We start from the raw sequence: 15,461 nt of genomic DNA, 5'->3' as shown, positions 1-15,461 counted from the left end.
TTGCCCATCATGCTGCCCCTCTTCCCTTCTCCCCCCTTCCCCCCCAATTGTCTGAGGGCCAAGGATTCTTTCTCTCTCCTCAGGAAAGTGGTGAGACGGGCGAGCCTGTCAGACAGGACCAACTTGTACCGGAAGGAGTACGAGGAGGAAGCCATCGTGTGGCAGCAGCGGGCCTCAGCGGAGGAGCAGAGAAACTCCATCTACAATGGGGATGTCAGAGAGACTCGCTCTGATCAGGAGAACAAGGACCCGGTAAGGAGGACCAGCCTGGAGCCTTCCTGTTAGATGGGACCTGGGATGGAGAGTTCCCTTGTTCTAGTCTTGATCAGTATTTTAACACTCACAGTGATGGGGCTTCTCACTTCATGAGAATGAGACCGTGATTTGAAGGTTAGATTATTGGTGTAGTTAGAAATAGAAGGTTAAGAGTTACATGACAAAAGGTGGAGAGTGAAAATAGATGAGGATGAGAGGGAGGGATGGAGAAACAGGATGGTGGATAAGGATGGTTTGTGAGGAATGGAAGGTGAGAGTGCGGGACAGAAAGGAAGAAACAGAATAAGGGATAGGGTTATGAAAGTAAAAGGTGAAAGAACAAAGCAAAGTTTAGAGGATTAGGGGTCTAGAAGGTGCGGGTGCGAGGGAGAATAGAGAAAGTCAAAATTAGAGAGAGGGAGGGCGATAGTGGGCCCAGTGAGTGGGATTCTAGAACATGGCCTGGGAAATGTCAGGGGCAGTCTGTGGGGGGAAGGAGATAAAAATGAGGATGCAGATCTGGGGCTGAGGCTGATGAAGGCCTGGCTTGTCTCAGCTTTTGGTAAACTTGAAGGTGTCTGAGACAGGCAGGTAGAATGCTGACTCCCGGCTTCGTGTGGAAGATGAATTCCTTCGGTACTGACTTCAGTGATCATCAATTCTGGAGTCGTATTGGAGGAATTGGGAAGAGTAGAGGTGACAGGGAGTCTCCCTATCGTCATTCAGGGGATTTGCATAAGTAGAATAAAATAAACATATAAAAACGAATCATTGGGAAAGCAAATCCATCTCCAGGCTTTGGTGAGTGGGGCCTAAGATATAGACCAACAACCTGGAAAGTGTGCAAATGTGGAGGGACAGCGCCCCCTACTGCCTACCCTACTGTATGACTGTACTAATGCCGGGCCATTCTTTTTCCTCTTCCCAAACTGATTTGTTCCAGCAACAAACACTTTGAGTGTTGAAATTCAAGGCATCCTAAAAAGTCTTGTTGCCATTTAATATTTTTAAAGTTTAAATGACACCAAAGCATTTTTGATATCCTGTATGTCAATGGAAAACATACAGGATATCACAAATGGTGTCAAAGCTTCAGAGAATTTTGAAACAAATTTCTTTGTGAGAAAGCAATATAATAAGATTTTTGATATACATAGTTTCATACTTAATGTCTTAGAAGGAAAAGTACTGTTAGCATTGAAAATTTTCTTAGAGAAATCTTAGTTCTATTTCTCAGAAATTCTATCTCACTGAAGTTAGATGGAATATAGTTTGGAAAATGCTGCAGTTTCTTGTTCCTGAAAGTTATGTGTATTACCTAGCTTTTAATTTTTTATCCTAGAAGAACTAAAATATCATTGGCCTGGTACTTCCTCTTTCAATCTTAATGTCAATCTCTCCATATCCATGTGTCCCCATGATCCCTCTAGAGGAGGCCTATCTTTGTACCAAAAATTTTCAAATTGAATCTTTCTCTTCCTTTGGACTCCCCCAATGATTTCATTGTTTTAGGGGATCCCCCAGAAGGCATGAACTCTATCCATGCAGATCAACACTTCATCTGCATAGCCCTGGGGCAAGTGGGTTTAAATGCCTTGCCATGAGTCACCCAGGCCATTTGCATCACAGGAGACTAAACCCAAGATTTCTGTCTTCCTAACTTTCTACCTTCTATGCCAGGTCAAATTGCATTTGAGAAAAATATGTAAAGTACTAAGATCATAAATTTAGAGCAAGAAGGAACCATAAGAAAGAACCATAATCCAAGGGTTTCCAAAGTATGATCTGAGAATATCTGGGAATCCCAGAGAGACTTTCAATTAGTCTTTGAGGTCAAAGTTATTTTTGTTATAGGACTAAAAGGTTATTTGCCTGTTAAGATATTCCTCTCTTTTCCAACTACATATTTGTATGAGGCAGATTTTCTTCAAATACTTAAATCAAAATAACATATCACAACCAATTGAATATGGAAACACATTTAAAAATCCAATTGTCTTCCAATAAGCCAGATATTAAAGAGACTTACAAAATATGAGAAATGTCACTAAAATTTTTTGTTTTGGAAAATTTGTTTTTTTTTTTTTTCATAAAAGAAGTTAACTTACAACTAACATGATTTTTAAATTAATATTTATAAATGTTTCAGTTTTCATTTCTAATGTGGTAAATATTGATAGCTATAACCCACATAAATAAAAGCTATTTCTTAGGGCATAAGGAGTCCTGAAACTAAAAAACAATTGAAAACTTTTGACCCCTTACTAGTACCCCTAGCATAACTTCTTAATATTGCACATGAAGAAACTGACCCAGAGAGTTGAATTCTGAGGGATTTCTAACACTAGGAGTGATGATCAATTACTTTGCAAAGTGAAGAGTCCTTCTCTAAAGCACGAATTGTCTCTTACATTTACTGTTTGTGGAATTTGTTTTTATGCTTTCAAATTCACTGAAACCTGGGGTGCTCAAAGAAGTGGACAAAAACTCTGGATCTAAAGTGTTGCCTCGGCTCTCTATTTCTTGGGGAGATTGAGAGTTTTTCTACAGATCTCTATGGGGTTGTGGAACCTTCTGCTGACTGTTTTGATTTAAAGGGAAGTAGAGATCTGATTTTCTGATAGCCCTGTGTACTTTTTGATTTGTGTCCCCTTCATTTAATGTGGTGTTTTGCATATCATAAGGACTTCATAATAAGTCATTTGTTCATTCACTGTAGGATGGGAACAATGGTAGAGTTAAAATTTCATTTATTCACAGCCTCTTTAGAGTGAGATGACACTTAACAATTGGTGACTTTCTTTCCTTGTTCACAGAACACTATGCTGGAAAAGCCATTGCTTCTTTCTGAATTTATGACCAAGAGCACACTGGGGAACCCAGAGCTGCCCATGCAGAACGGCCTCCGGGCTCCAGTCAGCACTTACACGTACTCACTGTCTAACGGGGACATGCCTATTCAGAATGGACTCCGGGCTCCGACCACCACCCACCCATACTCTCTTGCCAATGGTGACATCTGGAAGGTGCACGAGGTGCCAGACTACACCCTGAGTGCCTCTCTTCCCTACGGGAGCCCCGGCCTCCGTGACATGCCGCAGGCCTGGAACGTGTACAAGGAGCCCAGTCACCAGACGCTGTCGGAGCTGAAGCGGCAGAGGGCAGCTGCCAAGCTCCTCAGCCACCCCTTTCTGAACCCCCACCTGGGTGGGGGGGTGACAGGGGTGGGTGAGGGCAGCAGCGAGAGCAAGACTCCCCTGATCGGAACAAGAACTTCTCCCTACAGTGCCAATGGGACTTCTGTCTATTACACAGTAGCCAGTGGGGACCCTCCTCTCCTAAAGTTCAAGGCCCCAATGGAGGAAATGGAAGAGAAAGTGCGAGGCTGTTGTCGGATTTCTTAGTCAGACTCAAGAGGGAGGAGGACCCGCATGCCCGAGGCACTGGGCATGGCCGAGGCACTGGGCATTCCTCACCTGGCCAGGGGCCAGGGCCTGAGGGCAGCCCTGAGGATGGAGAGTAGACAGGAGGTCAATTCTCATTTTCAGGGGCTTTGCTGAATGGCCCATGCCTGAGAGCTTACTTTGGACTACCCTTATCACCTTCTGAATGAAGAATACCAGTTAGTAGCTTCATGCAAATGACTGCCAGATGTCTAAAATGTAACATGAGGAATCCTGCTCTGCTCTTGTGAAGTCCTTGCCAGTCCTAGTGTGCAAACATTCACACTCCTCCATGTCACATACATGTGCGTGTGCACACACACACACACACACACACACAACCGCTTGTGGCCCATTTGTGCCAAAGACCAAAGGGGGTGGCTATAACAGAAAGGTGTACGGCCAGCCTGGCCCTGAGAACGCAGCTGCTCGCTTGCTTATGACACAGGATCTATGGGGACAACAGAGTCTTGAGGTGCTTTCTACACCTCAGCTCAAGATCCATAGCAGGAGTGAGGGCCCAGATTGTGGCAAGGCCCTAGCCATGGCTAACTCTGTGGTTATGTTCAGCAGGGTGGCTGAGGGTGTTTCCCTAAGGATACCCCTTAATAGAAATCAAGAACCTTGAGTCATTTTGGAAAAGAGACTAATAGTACCTAATCCGATACCATGTACACCTAATCCGGCGCCAGTAGACACTCAGTGTTTGTTAAGTGACTAGATGAATGACCAAGTTTCATAGCCACAGTCAGTGTTTGCTGGTAATAGGGGCTCTTTTCAGGATATTGTTCCAAGGGAGATAAGGACCTACGAGGGTAAGAAAAAGTTTCCCTGTGAATCCCACTAAGATAATGCCTCAGTCCACAGATTGCAGTGCCCATGAAAATCCAGTGCTATAGATAACAAATCAGGTTACTTCAATCTCATTTGATTTTTAAAACACTTGAATTTTACCAGTTAGATCTACAAGATCAACATTTTAAAAGGAAAAAAAACTGTTTCAAAGCCAAGGGAAAATTACATTTGTTTCCAAACAAGGAGTCTCATGTTGGCTTTTGTCTGCCAAGAACTAGATACAGTATTTAGAAAAGGCACAATTGTGTCAGGGAAAGATCTCTGGATTTTGTCATTGAAGCACCTGGGGGACAATAATGGCTACTATTAGCTGTGCAACTTTGAGCAGATTAGTTAAATTCCCTGGACCTGTTTTTTCATCTATAAAATGAGTGAGATGGACTAGATAATCTTTAAGATTCCTTCCAGTTCTTGATACTTGGATCTCATAAAACTCAGGCTAACCAGTTTTTGGTTACTGAGTCATCTGCCTCTCAACACTCCAGCCTAGGGAAATGGAAGTTTGTGTTGCCAATGTATGAAAACATCACTGTATGAATGTTATTTGGCTTAAAGCACCCAATTAATCCCCTGCAGTGTTTTAAATGGACAAGTACTAATGTCCCCAGGTGCCTGTAACAAAAGTAGGATTCTTGATGGGATGAATGGTCAATACAAGATTCTGAAAAGATTTCACTGCCTCTCCAAATCCAGCTTTGTTTTTGTGCCCCTGTGTTGTGGGTACAGAGCTTCCTTTTTGATGAACTGCAAACACAGGTTAGGGAAGATGATGGATCTGGAGGCACAGTCACTGATCTGCACTGATGGAACTCCTGCCAGGACTGGTAATGTTTGCCCCAGTAAAAGGTGCTTGGGTCTCCTTAAAGGTGACAGGAGGTGGGTAGGAGGCAAGCATGGTGCATATGACTGACAAGGCCATTTATTCAGTGGCTCTTCAGGAAGCACAGCATGCGGGAAGGTAATAAGGGCCTAGCCAGTTGTAAGATTGGAGTTTCTAGATTGCCTGTGTCCCAAAGGAACTTAGACTTCACAAACAGAAGAAAATCACTCCAACATCATTTCCACACCCCATCCTGTCCAGGATTCTTTCTCTGATGAGAGCCATCAAGTGACTTGATTGCTCCCAGACAACTTAAATTTTCAGCTTAGCCCACTGACTACCATCATGAATATATTTACTCCCTTGGGGAAAGCTGTTTGTATATTCAGCCTCAATCATCTCTTGGGGGTAGGGGGACAATGAATTTCACATGTTTCCTTTCCATTCTGTAAGCTGGACAAATTTTTTATTTGTCTTAAAACTACCTCTTTTCAGCTCTATGGAGGTGCCCAAGTTCTAGTTTCCAGGGTTTGGGGAACAAAACTCTACCTCCCCCTTTCTATAAGTTAGAGTGATCCAAAGGTAGAATGAGCTGCCCCAGGAGGTGATAGAGTTCCTGTCACTGGAAGTGTTGAAACAGGTCACAGAACAACTTGCTGGTGATATTATATAGTAGATCTCTCTTAGGTACAGGTTGGGCTACAGCCCCTCCAAGGTTCTAACCAGCTTTGAAGTTGCATAATTTTCTAAGTGAACAAATTTCTGTGCAAGCCAATGAACTAACTTTGTATTAAAGATTCAGACCGGGGATGGTAGCAGGGTTTGCTGCCAGAAAGACTGAGACTGGTGGAATCCTTAAGTTCAACAGTTCTGGGCTGCAGTGGACTAAGCTGATTGGGTAACACCAGTACAGTGAGCCTCCTGGAGCAGAGGTCTACCAGGTTACCATCCAAGATGGGGGGAAGGAGAGGGAAGGTCAGAACTTCCATGCTGATTAGAAATGGAATCTGTGGTAAGTGGCCAACTGTACTTTCAGCCTGGCTGAAACAGCCAGATCCAGGCTTTTTAAAAAAAAAAAAGCCATTCCAGAGATGTCTAAGCCATGTGTGTATGTATATAAACACATTTGTATGTGCAAACACATCTCTGTATTCAGCCTTTACATAAAACACTGATGCCTGATCATTTTTACATTGCGTTTTATATGTTAACAGCCCTTTGCCATCATGAATTGACTGGTTCACAAAACCCTAGAAAACTCCAGAAGCTGAGATCATTGTTTTCAGGAACCTGAGGCGGAGAAACAAAAGTGGAGGTAGAAATAGAGGGCTGGCAAAGGTCTTTCAGTGAGCCAGAGGGCTGGCTGGGGAGAAAAAGGGGTTTTTGAGATATGATCTGGCACTTTGCTATTGTAAGGAGGTAAACAGCACCCTGATTAGCTTGGATTGGGCATTTTAGATGAGGACAGGACAAAGAAGATAGCCAGGGCCCATTTTAAGTATCCACATGTCCAGAGATTGGGGCAAGATTTAATCCCCAAACTGTACATTGGACTTTATAACTATATTAATTGCAGACCAGTCCAACTGGTCTCAGTCCACACTGGCTTTCATGCTGGGTGAAAAGGTGACAAGGTGTGTAGTAGTAAAGAGATAAGAGTTGACCTTATCTGATCTCTAGTTGCTGATGTGAAGACCTGATGCCTTTAGTCTTAAATATGAAGGGAATCTAAGGCATGTTAGTCCCATGTGTTCACCTCTGGTCTGAGGCCTGTCCAGGGCTTCTCACTTAAGGTGTAGCTGTGAATGAGGTGGAGGTTCTCCTAGGTTCTCCATGGCTTCCAATCTCTACAAAGGAAGCCAACTATCGAGGAAGAGTTGTGGAAGTCTCTGTGCTTTGACAGGAAAGAGGCCATGGCTGAATCTGAAATTGCACATTGTCGGGAGCACAGAGCATCCGCCAGTCTGAGGAGTTGGAAGAACAATGATTTTATCTATTACATCTACTCCTGGGCAGCTATTAGGGGCCCTGCCCAGGGGTCCCTTAGCAGTGGGTTAAAATTAACTCTCTGAAGAGAAAATGATCTGAGATCCGGAATTTCAGCCAGGGATTAAAGACCTCCTTTTAAGGTTATTATAAATAGGAAATGGCTTTGTCCAGCTAGTTTGCTTGGAAACAGAGGAATGGGATAACAGAAAAAAGCCTGGTGAGTCAAAAAACCCACAAAACCCAAATCTAGTCTTTTCTTGTGCCTAATCAATGCAAATCAGAAACCCTTGAGCCCAGTGGAGCCAAACAGGGCCTGTGGTCTCCCGGGTAGCTAGGCAAATTAATAACCAGAGTCTTTGCCTCCGGAGGAGATAGGAGCCCTGCCCGCCCGCCTAACTTCCTGCTGTGGGCGCAACAAAGGAGCAGTGAAGTGCTGAAAGTGACTCGAAGCCAGGCTGCCGGGCACGAGGCCTAACTTTAAATGTGGCCTTAGCGGGCCCCACCCGACGCGTCGCCTGAGCTCTGGCCCTGCGTGGGAAGCCTGAGGACTTCTGCACCGGCTGTTCGGCCGGACTCTTCCCCAAATGGAGGGCTTATTCCTCCGCAGCCCCGACCCACAGACGCCCCGCCGGAGGCCCAGAGCTAGGGTCCGGGTAAATTAGTCAACACAGACTTGAGGAGGAAAACAATCACTGCCTCCTAGAGTGGGCTCGGCAGGCCGGCGCCAGCTTGGGAGGAGGTCGCCTCTTGGAGTCACGGGGACCTGAGTTCGGATCCCTTCTCTGACACTTATTACCCGCGTGGCCGTGGGCATGCCATTTCACCTCTCTGGACCTCACTTCCCTCTGTAAGACGATGCCCCCCACGCCAGACGCCCCCTCCTGCTAACCCACAGGATCTTGGCTTAGAACTGCTTAGCAGGACGAGGAACAAAGTCTCTTCACCTTTGTTGAGATTGCCTATCGCCCCGTCCCTCCCCGGGGTGGAGGCGGTGGGGGGTGGAGAACACCCTCCCGAGGAACAGCCCCGGCACCAGGTTTTACTTTGCATGGTGAACTCCCTCCACACCAGGAACACCCCTATTCAACCACAGGTGCAAAAAGAACACCCCAAAGCCAAAAGAGATTTACCGATTATTCCTGCTGGTGTCCATATATCCCTGTATGGACACGTGTGTATGTATGTGTGTGTTTATATACACATATGTGACAGAGCTGTTTCTTATTCTCAGTCATCTCCTATAAACTATAATCATGTAACATATTTATATGTTTATATTTTAACAAATGCTTCTGTTTCATAGCAGATGACTGAGAATTAGAAACTTTCTGCCTTCTCTAACACCCCTTAGCCCTTTAGGTATGAGCTCCCATCTGGCCAGAAGCCCGACTGGGAGAGTTTCTCAAAGTCACTGTCACTCTGGCCGCCAAGGCCTGAGACTTAGTGCTGACAGGGAAACGAGCTATCCAGGGAGTCCTAAGGCAACTACCAAAACCTTAGACCTAACTAATAGATTATAAGCTCCACGAGGGCAGGTACCTCATCTTATTTATCTTTCTCTCTCCCCCTGTGCAGTGCTATGCCCATAGCAGATACTTAATAAGTAGTTGTTAAATTTGAATTTTGTTTCACCAGAAGAAAAATAGTGTTGCCAATTAGTTGATCAAAATCAAACAAAATCAATAATTTTAAGCCATAATTTTTAATGGGGGCTTTTTTTTTTCTTTTTAGTTTGCTATATACAAAGTTAAACCATATCATTTCCAGATTTCTCTTCCTATTAGATTTGTTGCAGGACAGGACAGTATTTTTCAGAATAGTCCAAGAAGCGTTTACAAAGGGCTACCCCCATAAGACACCACAAGGGTATCTTCCTTAATTTTTTGTCATCTATGAGCAAGCAAGCCTCTCCCTCTCTCCTTTGGCATCCAGTAAGAGTTAGGTCTGTGGTTAGGTCCTAGTAGCCATCCGCATATGAGGCTGGAGCTATCACAAAGGCAGTGAAATTAGGGCTGGTTTAGAAACCAGAAAAGCATTTCTAGAGTGCTGCATACAGCAAGGACTCCAGGGGTACGAAGTACCCATTGTAGATAGGCGTATTAAGTGGTCTGTTGCAGGGTGTGGACCTGAGCATCCAGGACATGTTTGAAGATACCTAGCCCCCCTGCAATAAATAATTCACAGGTCTGAAGCCACTAATGTATATAAAACACTTAACAAAATGTATTTTATGTGAGAAATGTATGAACACTGTATATTGTATTAGCAACTTTGTGTAAAAAAAAAATTGGTAATCAACAGAGTAATATATTTAAAACATTTTTTAAAGACAACCACCAATCTTTGATATTATATGGAGATGACTTCATGCTGTACTTTGAAGTCTAACTGGTGGTTTCTCACTGTATGGAGACAGTGTGTGTGGACCCCAGATGGGGACCTATGATAAGAGCAGCTTCTGAATGGCAGAGTCCTTCATAGGACATGAATTTTTTAATTAAAACTATTAAATTTCTTTTAATAATACTCGTTATTGTCATTATTTATTTCAGAGAGTGAAATCTTTTCATTTTGGCTGAGTTGGATTTGGGAACTCATTGAGGAGGGCACTGAGGAACAAATTGGCAGATGGTTGGAGAGGAAGGCCTTCTCTCCCTGCTCCCACTCATCCACCCCCACACAATCAGTGACAACTGATAAAACATCTGGTGATTCACACTCAAGTCATTTTTCTTGCATCTCATGGGTTATGGGAGCACAAAGATAAAACAGTTCCTCTTCTTCAAAAGCTGACATACTACTTGCCAACTTAGCCGTTACTCTCTTCGCCTAGAGGAGTGTAATTTGTAACGCAAAATAAAATGATGATTTAGGGCCCTCAAAATAGATCCCTGGAACAATTTACCTTTTAGTTGGTAAAATAATTTCCCTTTCATTTTCCTTTCTCCCATCTTTGGTTTCTACCTATAATCTTTTCTTTCCTTGTTCTAGAAACATGTTAGATGTTCCCTTCCCTTAAAAACATTCCCAGACCTTCAAGGGAACTAAGTTGAAACCAGAAATGTTGGTGCCCTAGCAAGCTCAACAACACTGGCCTGTTGAGTGGGGACATGGAAAGAGAAGGGAAATAAGAGCTTAGGGAATATGGTCCCCTGGTGGGACAGACCCCAAGACACTCTTTTAACATCTTCTGGGACACCAGTACCATAAGCACTCCACTTGAAAGGATCTTGCTCAGAAGGATACTAGGGAAGCCAGAGAAACACCCATCTAGAATGGGGTCTGTAGAGACTGAATGCAAATCAACACATTCTATGTTAACTTTTTTCTTTTTTCTTCTGGTTTTTTTCTCTTATGTTTTTACCTTTTGTTCTGATTTTTCTGTCCCAACATAATCTTAAAGAAATGTGTATTTTTAAAAATTAATGTACATGTATGACTAGGAAGAAAAAAGAAAACAATAGAATGGGGCGTGGGGGGAGCCATCTGGTAGCCTTCCAATTTTAGCTAATTATTTTTGTTTACTAGCAATGAATTCAATTCTTTTAATTTTCAGTGAAAATGCAATTGATAGGATCCCCTAAATTTCCACATTCTTGGGAATAAAGCCCAAGTTGCCCCAGTCTCATTCCAGTTTTGATCCTATCCTTGTCTTTCTTTTTAACAGTTAAACTCCAAGAAAGGGTAATCTATATTACTCACTTCCACTTTACCATCTACTAACAATTTGGTATCTGACCCCATGGCTTTACTGAAACTGCCTTTTCAGTTTCTGAAAATTCACCATTGCCTTTTAAATGGCTAAATCTGATGATCTTTTCTCAATTTTTATCCTCCATGAGTTTTCTGGAGCATTTTATCCTACTGACCAACTTCCCCTCTCCATACTCTTTCCTTCATTATTTTCTGTGAAGCTGCTCTCCTAGTTCTGCCAGTTTCTCCTATCTTTTACTAGTTCATCTTTCTCCTCTAGTCTTCTAAATATGGAAGTTCTCTCCCCACAAATAATAATATTACTATTTAGACAACACTTAATATGTGCCAGGTACTTTACAATTATTATCTCAGTTGATCCTGACAACAACTCTGGGAAGTAGATGGCATAATTATCATCCCCATTTCACAGATGATGAAACTGAGGCAGTCAGAAATCAAGTGACTTACCCAGAGTCATACAGTAAGTATCTGAACCTGATTTTGAACTCAGATCTTCCTAACTTCAGCCTGGTACTCTATCCACTGCACTACCCAACTGTCCCAAAAAGTTCTGTCCTCTGCCCACCTTTCTCTCCACATACTCCATACCCATCTCCATAAATCCAATTATCATCTTCATAGAGATGACTTAAAATCCATATAATCAGTTCTAAGCTCTCTTAATTTCAATCCCCATCTACCACTGCCTGATAGATATCACTTGGACATTTAGTAGCATCTCAGACTTGATGTGTCTATAGCTAAGCTCACCACTTTCTCTCCTAAACCTAGCTTTTTAGCTTCTCTGTTTTTGATCTTGTCACTATCAAAGTCACAGAAGCCACGCTCATAACTTTAAATTCAGCTCTGATTCTTTTCTTCTAATCCCTATGTCTTATCAGTTGCCAAATCACGTTATTTAATTTTTTTTATTTACAAAACATGCATGGGTAATTTTTCCACAATAACCTTTGAAAACCTTTTGTTCCAACTTTTCCCCTTCTTCTCCCCCACCCCCTTCCCTAGATGGCAGGTAATCCAGTACATGTTAAATATGTTAAAATATATGTTAAATCCAACATATATACATATTTATATAGATATCTTGCTGCACAAGAAAAATTAGATTAAGAAGGAAGGAAAAAAAACTGCTAAAGAAAACAAAATGCAAGCAAACAACAACAGAGAGATTGAGAATGCTATGTTGTGTTCTACACTGTTCCCACAGTTCTCTCTCTGGGTGTAGCTGATTCTCTTCATTACTAAACAATGGGAACTGGTTTGAATCACCTCATTGTTGACAAGAGCCATGTCCATCATAACTGATTATCGTATAGCCTTCTTGTTGCCATGTACAATGATCTCATTTCACTCAGCATCAGTTCATGTAAGTCCAGGCCTCTCTGAAATCATCCTGCTGATCATTTCTTACAGAACAATAATGTTCCATAACATTCATATATCACAATTTATTCTGCCATTCTCCAATTGAGGAGCATCCACTCAGTTTCCAGTTTCTGGCCACTACAAAAAGGGCTGCCACAAACATTTTTGCACATGTGAGTCCCTTTCCCTCCTTTAAGATCTCTTTGGGATATAAGCCTAGTAGTAACATTGCTGGATCAAAGGGTATGTATGCCCAGTTTGATACATTATTTAATTTTTTATGACATCTCTTGAAAATGTCTTTACTCATAGGGCCACCGTCATCTCATACCTAGATTATTGCAACAGCTTCTCAATTATTTTTCCTTCCTTTATTCTTTCCTCCTTTCCATCCATTCTTCAAACAGCTGTCAAAATATTATTCCTATCATGCAAGTCTGACCAGGTCAGTTAGCCAACTTTCAGTGACTTATTGTTTCCTACAAGATAAAATGCAGCTTTCCTCACCTGGCATTTAAAGTCCTACAGTCTTCCTTCCACCTACATTTTTCCTTTATTTCAGATTTTCTAGGAAATATGCCATCTATTTTTGTGCACTTGCTGAGACCACCCTTGGAAAGCACTTCCTCTTCATTTCTACCCTTCATAATTCTTTCTCTTCAAGGTACAATTTACATTCCACTCCTTCTACAAAGTTCTCTCTTCTTCCTCAAATTTTCATTGAGCATTAAATCTCGCCTTTTCACCATCATACCTATATTTACACCTAACTGCGGACATGTCAAAATCTCCCCAGTAGGTTGTAGCTTGGGTCTTTGATAACTTAAAATTTTTGTACTCCCCATAGTGTTTAACTTAGTGTCACGAATATAATAAAAACAATGAATGTTTGTGGAAAGCATCCTTGTGTAATAGCTAGGAGAGCTCCACTTATGATAGGTGATGTCCCATGTAGGAGGGCAATCCTTTTATTAATGAAGATAGAGCTTTGTAAAATATAAGTATACCACCCTGCCTAAGCATGTATTTGACTCAAAAGCGTGTCTCTTAAGTCTATAGGTATCTGTAACTTAGGCTATATGCTGATATTCTCTCCTGTTAATTGGAAACATTTGCCTAAAAGTATGTTAGGATAGGTCTTTCTTGCTTGTAAGACATTCAAATGGGATTAATGTCTACTCTTTCAGTACATGATGAAGCAGACGTAATATCCCACCTCCCCAAAACCCCAACTCCCTTTTAAAGGGGTTTAAAGCCTTTTCTCAAATCTCTAACCCTCTGATCACAACAGAAAGTTTTGGCATCTGCCTCATTTTTTGGTTATAATCAGACATAAGATATTCATGATAATGCATGGGTAAGAAACAAACCCAATCAGAAGGTCAACACCTTCCATAAGCACTGATTGCTCTTGGCTAGCAGCCAAGAAGATCAGACTTCTGACTCCCTCTATTCCTTCCTCCTATGGACTGAAAGCAGATGGGGGCTCAAAGGGAATGTTCCATCAGTTTCATTTATTGCCTTTTGAGCAACAGCAATTTACCAAAAATATCAGGGGAAAGGGGCAGGTACAGAAATTGCATGGCCACTCAACCCTGACTATCACACTTTCTATGTGGTAATAAAGATAGGAGGAACATCTACCTGTTTGTTCCTCCTGGAATTCCCCCACAAAAAGAATGAAACTGATTGATCCTGGGAAAGAATCTTCAGAAACTTAACGACAACCCTCTAAAGACATCACCCCAATTACACGAACATACATGTATGCATGAGTGAATGAACAAGTGAATGAGCAAAACTACTGATGGTTGGGGAGCATTTCTTACCTTTGCCCTCCCCATAAATGCAGATATTGTTAACATTTGGTGAATCATCATACCTAGTGATGTTTTGCCATGGTGGTCTCTCAGGTGGTAAACTAAACTCTAGTGAATTATTTCATTTTTTCCCCCTGCTTATGTCAACTGATTAAAAACCGGGCAACTTGATCATGAGGAATTGTTACTTTATTGTATTATCTGTAGTGCAAATGGATCTTTTGGGCTCAGAGACAACTGTTCTCTCTTCTAAACCTGCCCAAGGGCAGTGTACTTCCAAAAGAGTTGCCTAGGGAAAGGTGGGAAAGAAGGCTGATGATGATCAGAGACAGGAGGGGCTAAATTGGCCCCACTTTTGGTTCTACCACATTACTTCAGTTTGACTTTGAAGGAAGAGTGAGGGGAAGCCCATTCCAAATGTGGGCGATGAGGCAGGATACCTTGAGAAGAATGCTCAACTCCCAAAGTCAGAAGACCCAGGTCAAATCCTGGCTCTGCCACCTGCTGTAGGTGGGGCCTTAGTCTAATGAACTTTTCTGGAATCTGTTTCCTCATTTGTAAAATAAAAGGATGGAACTTAATTACTTCTCCGGTCCCCATTCAACACTATCTAAACAGGAATAAAGAGCAGCTCAGTTTGGCTGGAATGCGGAGCCTGCGAAGAATTTTATGAGTTAGGGTTGGGGCTGGATTGGGGAGAGCCAAGTGTCAGCAGTAGGACAAGGCCTCCCGATCTGGGCAATTTGGCAATTGAAAGGGGTCCAAGCTCCACATTTATAAGGAAGAAACAGACCCAGAGAGGGAAAGCTCGCCAGTCCCTTGTAAAAATGAATGTTGGACCAGAGGATATGAGTCCCTTCTCTGTGCTTCTATGGTCCGCATCTCTTGGATTCAAGCATTCCCTCCCTGGGTGCTTTTGCAGATTTCAAAGCGCCATCTAAATCATTTTGTTAGTTAGGGATGGAGCAAGACCTCGAACCATTCTCTGTATATAGGCCTATATACATATATGCATATATACATAAGAGGTTCCTGTGGGCAGTCAATCAATCCGCGGGTCCCCTCCAGTTCAGGTTGGGCAGGAACCAGCAGGGGGCGCCCCAGAGCCACTCTCCTGGACAAGCCCCGCGGCGGGTGCCGGGAGTTCTAGGAGGAACCTCTCGGGAGTCGTAACTCAGCGCCAGCGAGAGCCGAGTT

General features: G+C 42.6%; 1 protein-coding gene across 1 annotated transcript in view; it reads left to right on the top strand.

Moving 5' to 3' along the window:
• Positions 1 to 9,888, top strand: part of PPP1R16B (protein phosphatase 1 regulatory subunit 16B) — a 167,501-nt gene extending 157,613 nt beyond the window's left edge. The window contains exons 10-11 of the mRNA XM_051979314.1: positions 84 to 252; positions 3,072 to 9,888. Of these exons, the coding sequence (XP_051835274.1) occupies positions 84 to 252; positions 3,072 to 3,659 (757 nt within the window). The 3' untranslated portion in view covers positions 3,660 to 9,888. The remainder of the gene's footprint in view (positions 1 to 83; positions 253 to 3,071) is intronic.
• The last annotated feature ends 5,573 nt before the right edge of the window (positions 9,889 to 15,461 follow it).

This window comes from Antechinus flavipes, chromosome 2 (assembly GCF_016432865.1).
Source record: "Antechinus flavipes isolate AdamAnt ecotype Samford, QLD, Australia chromosome 2, AdamAnt_v2, whole genome shotgun sequence".
In the NCBI taxonomy this organism is placed as follows: Eukaryota; Metazoa; Chordata; class Mammalia; order Dasyuromorphia; family Dasyuridae; genus Antechinus; species Antechinus flavipes.
This window is presented reverse-complemented; position numbering and strand designations above follow the sequence as displayed.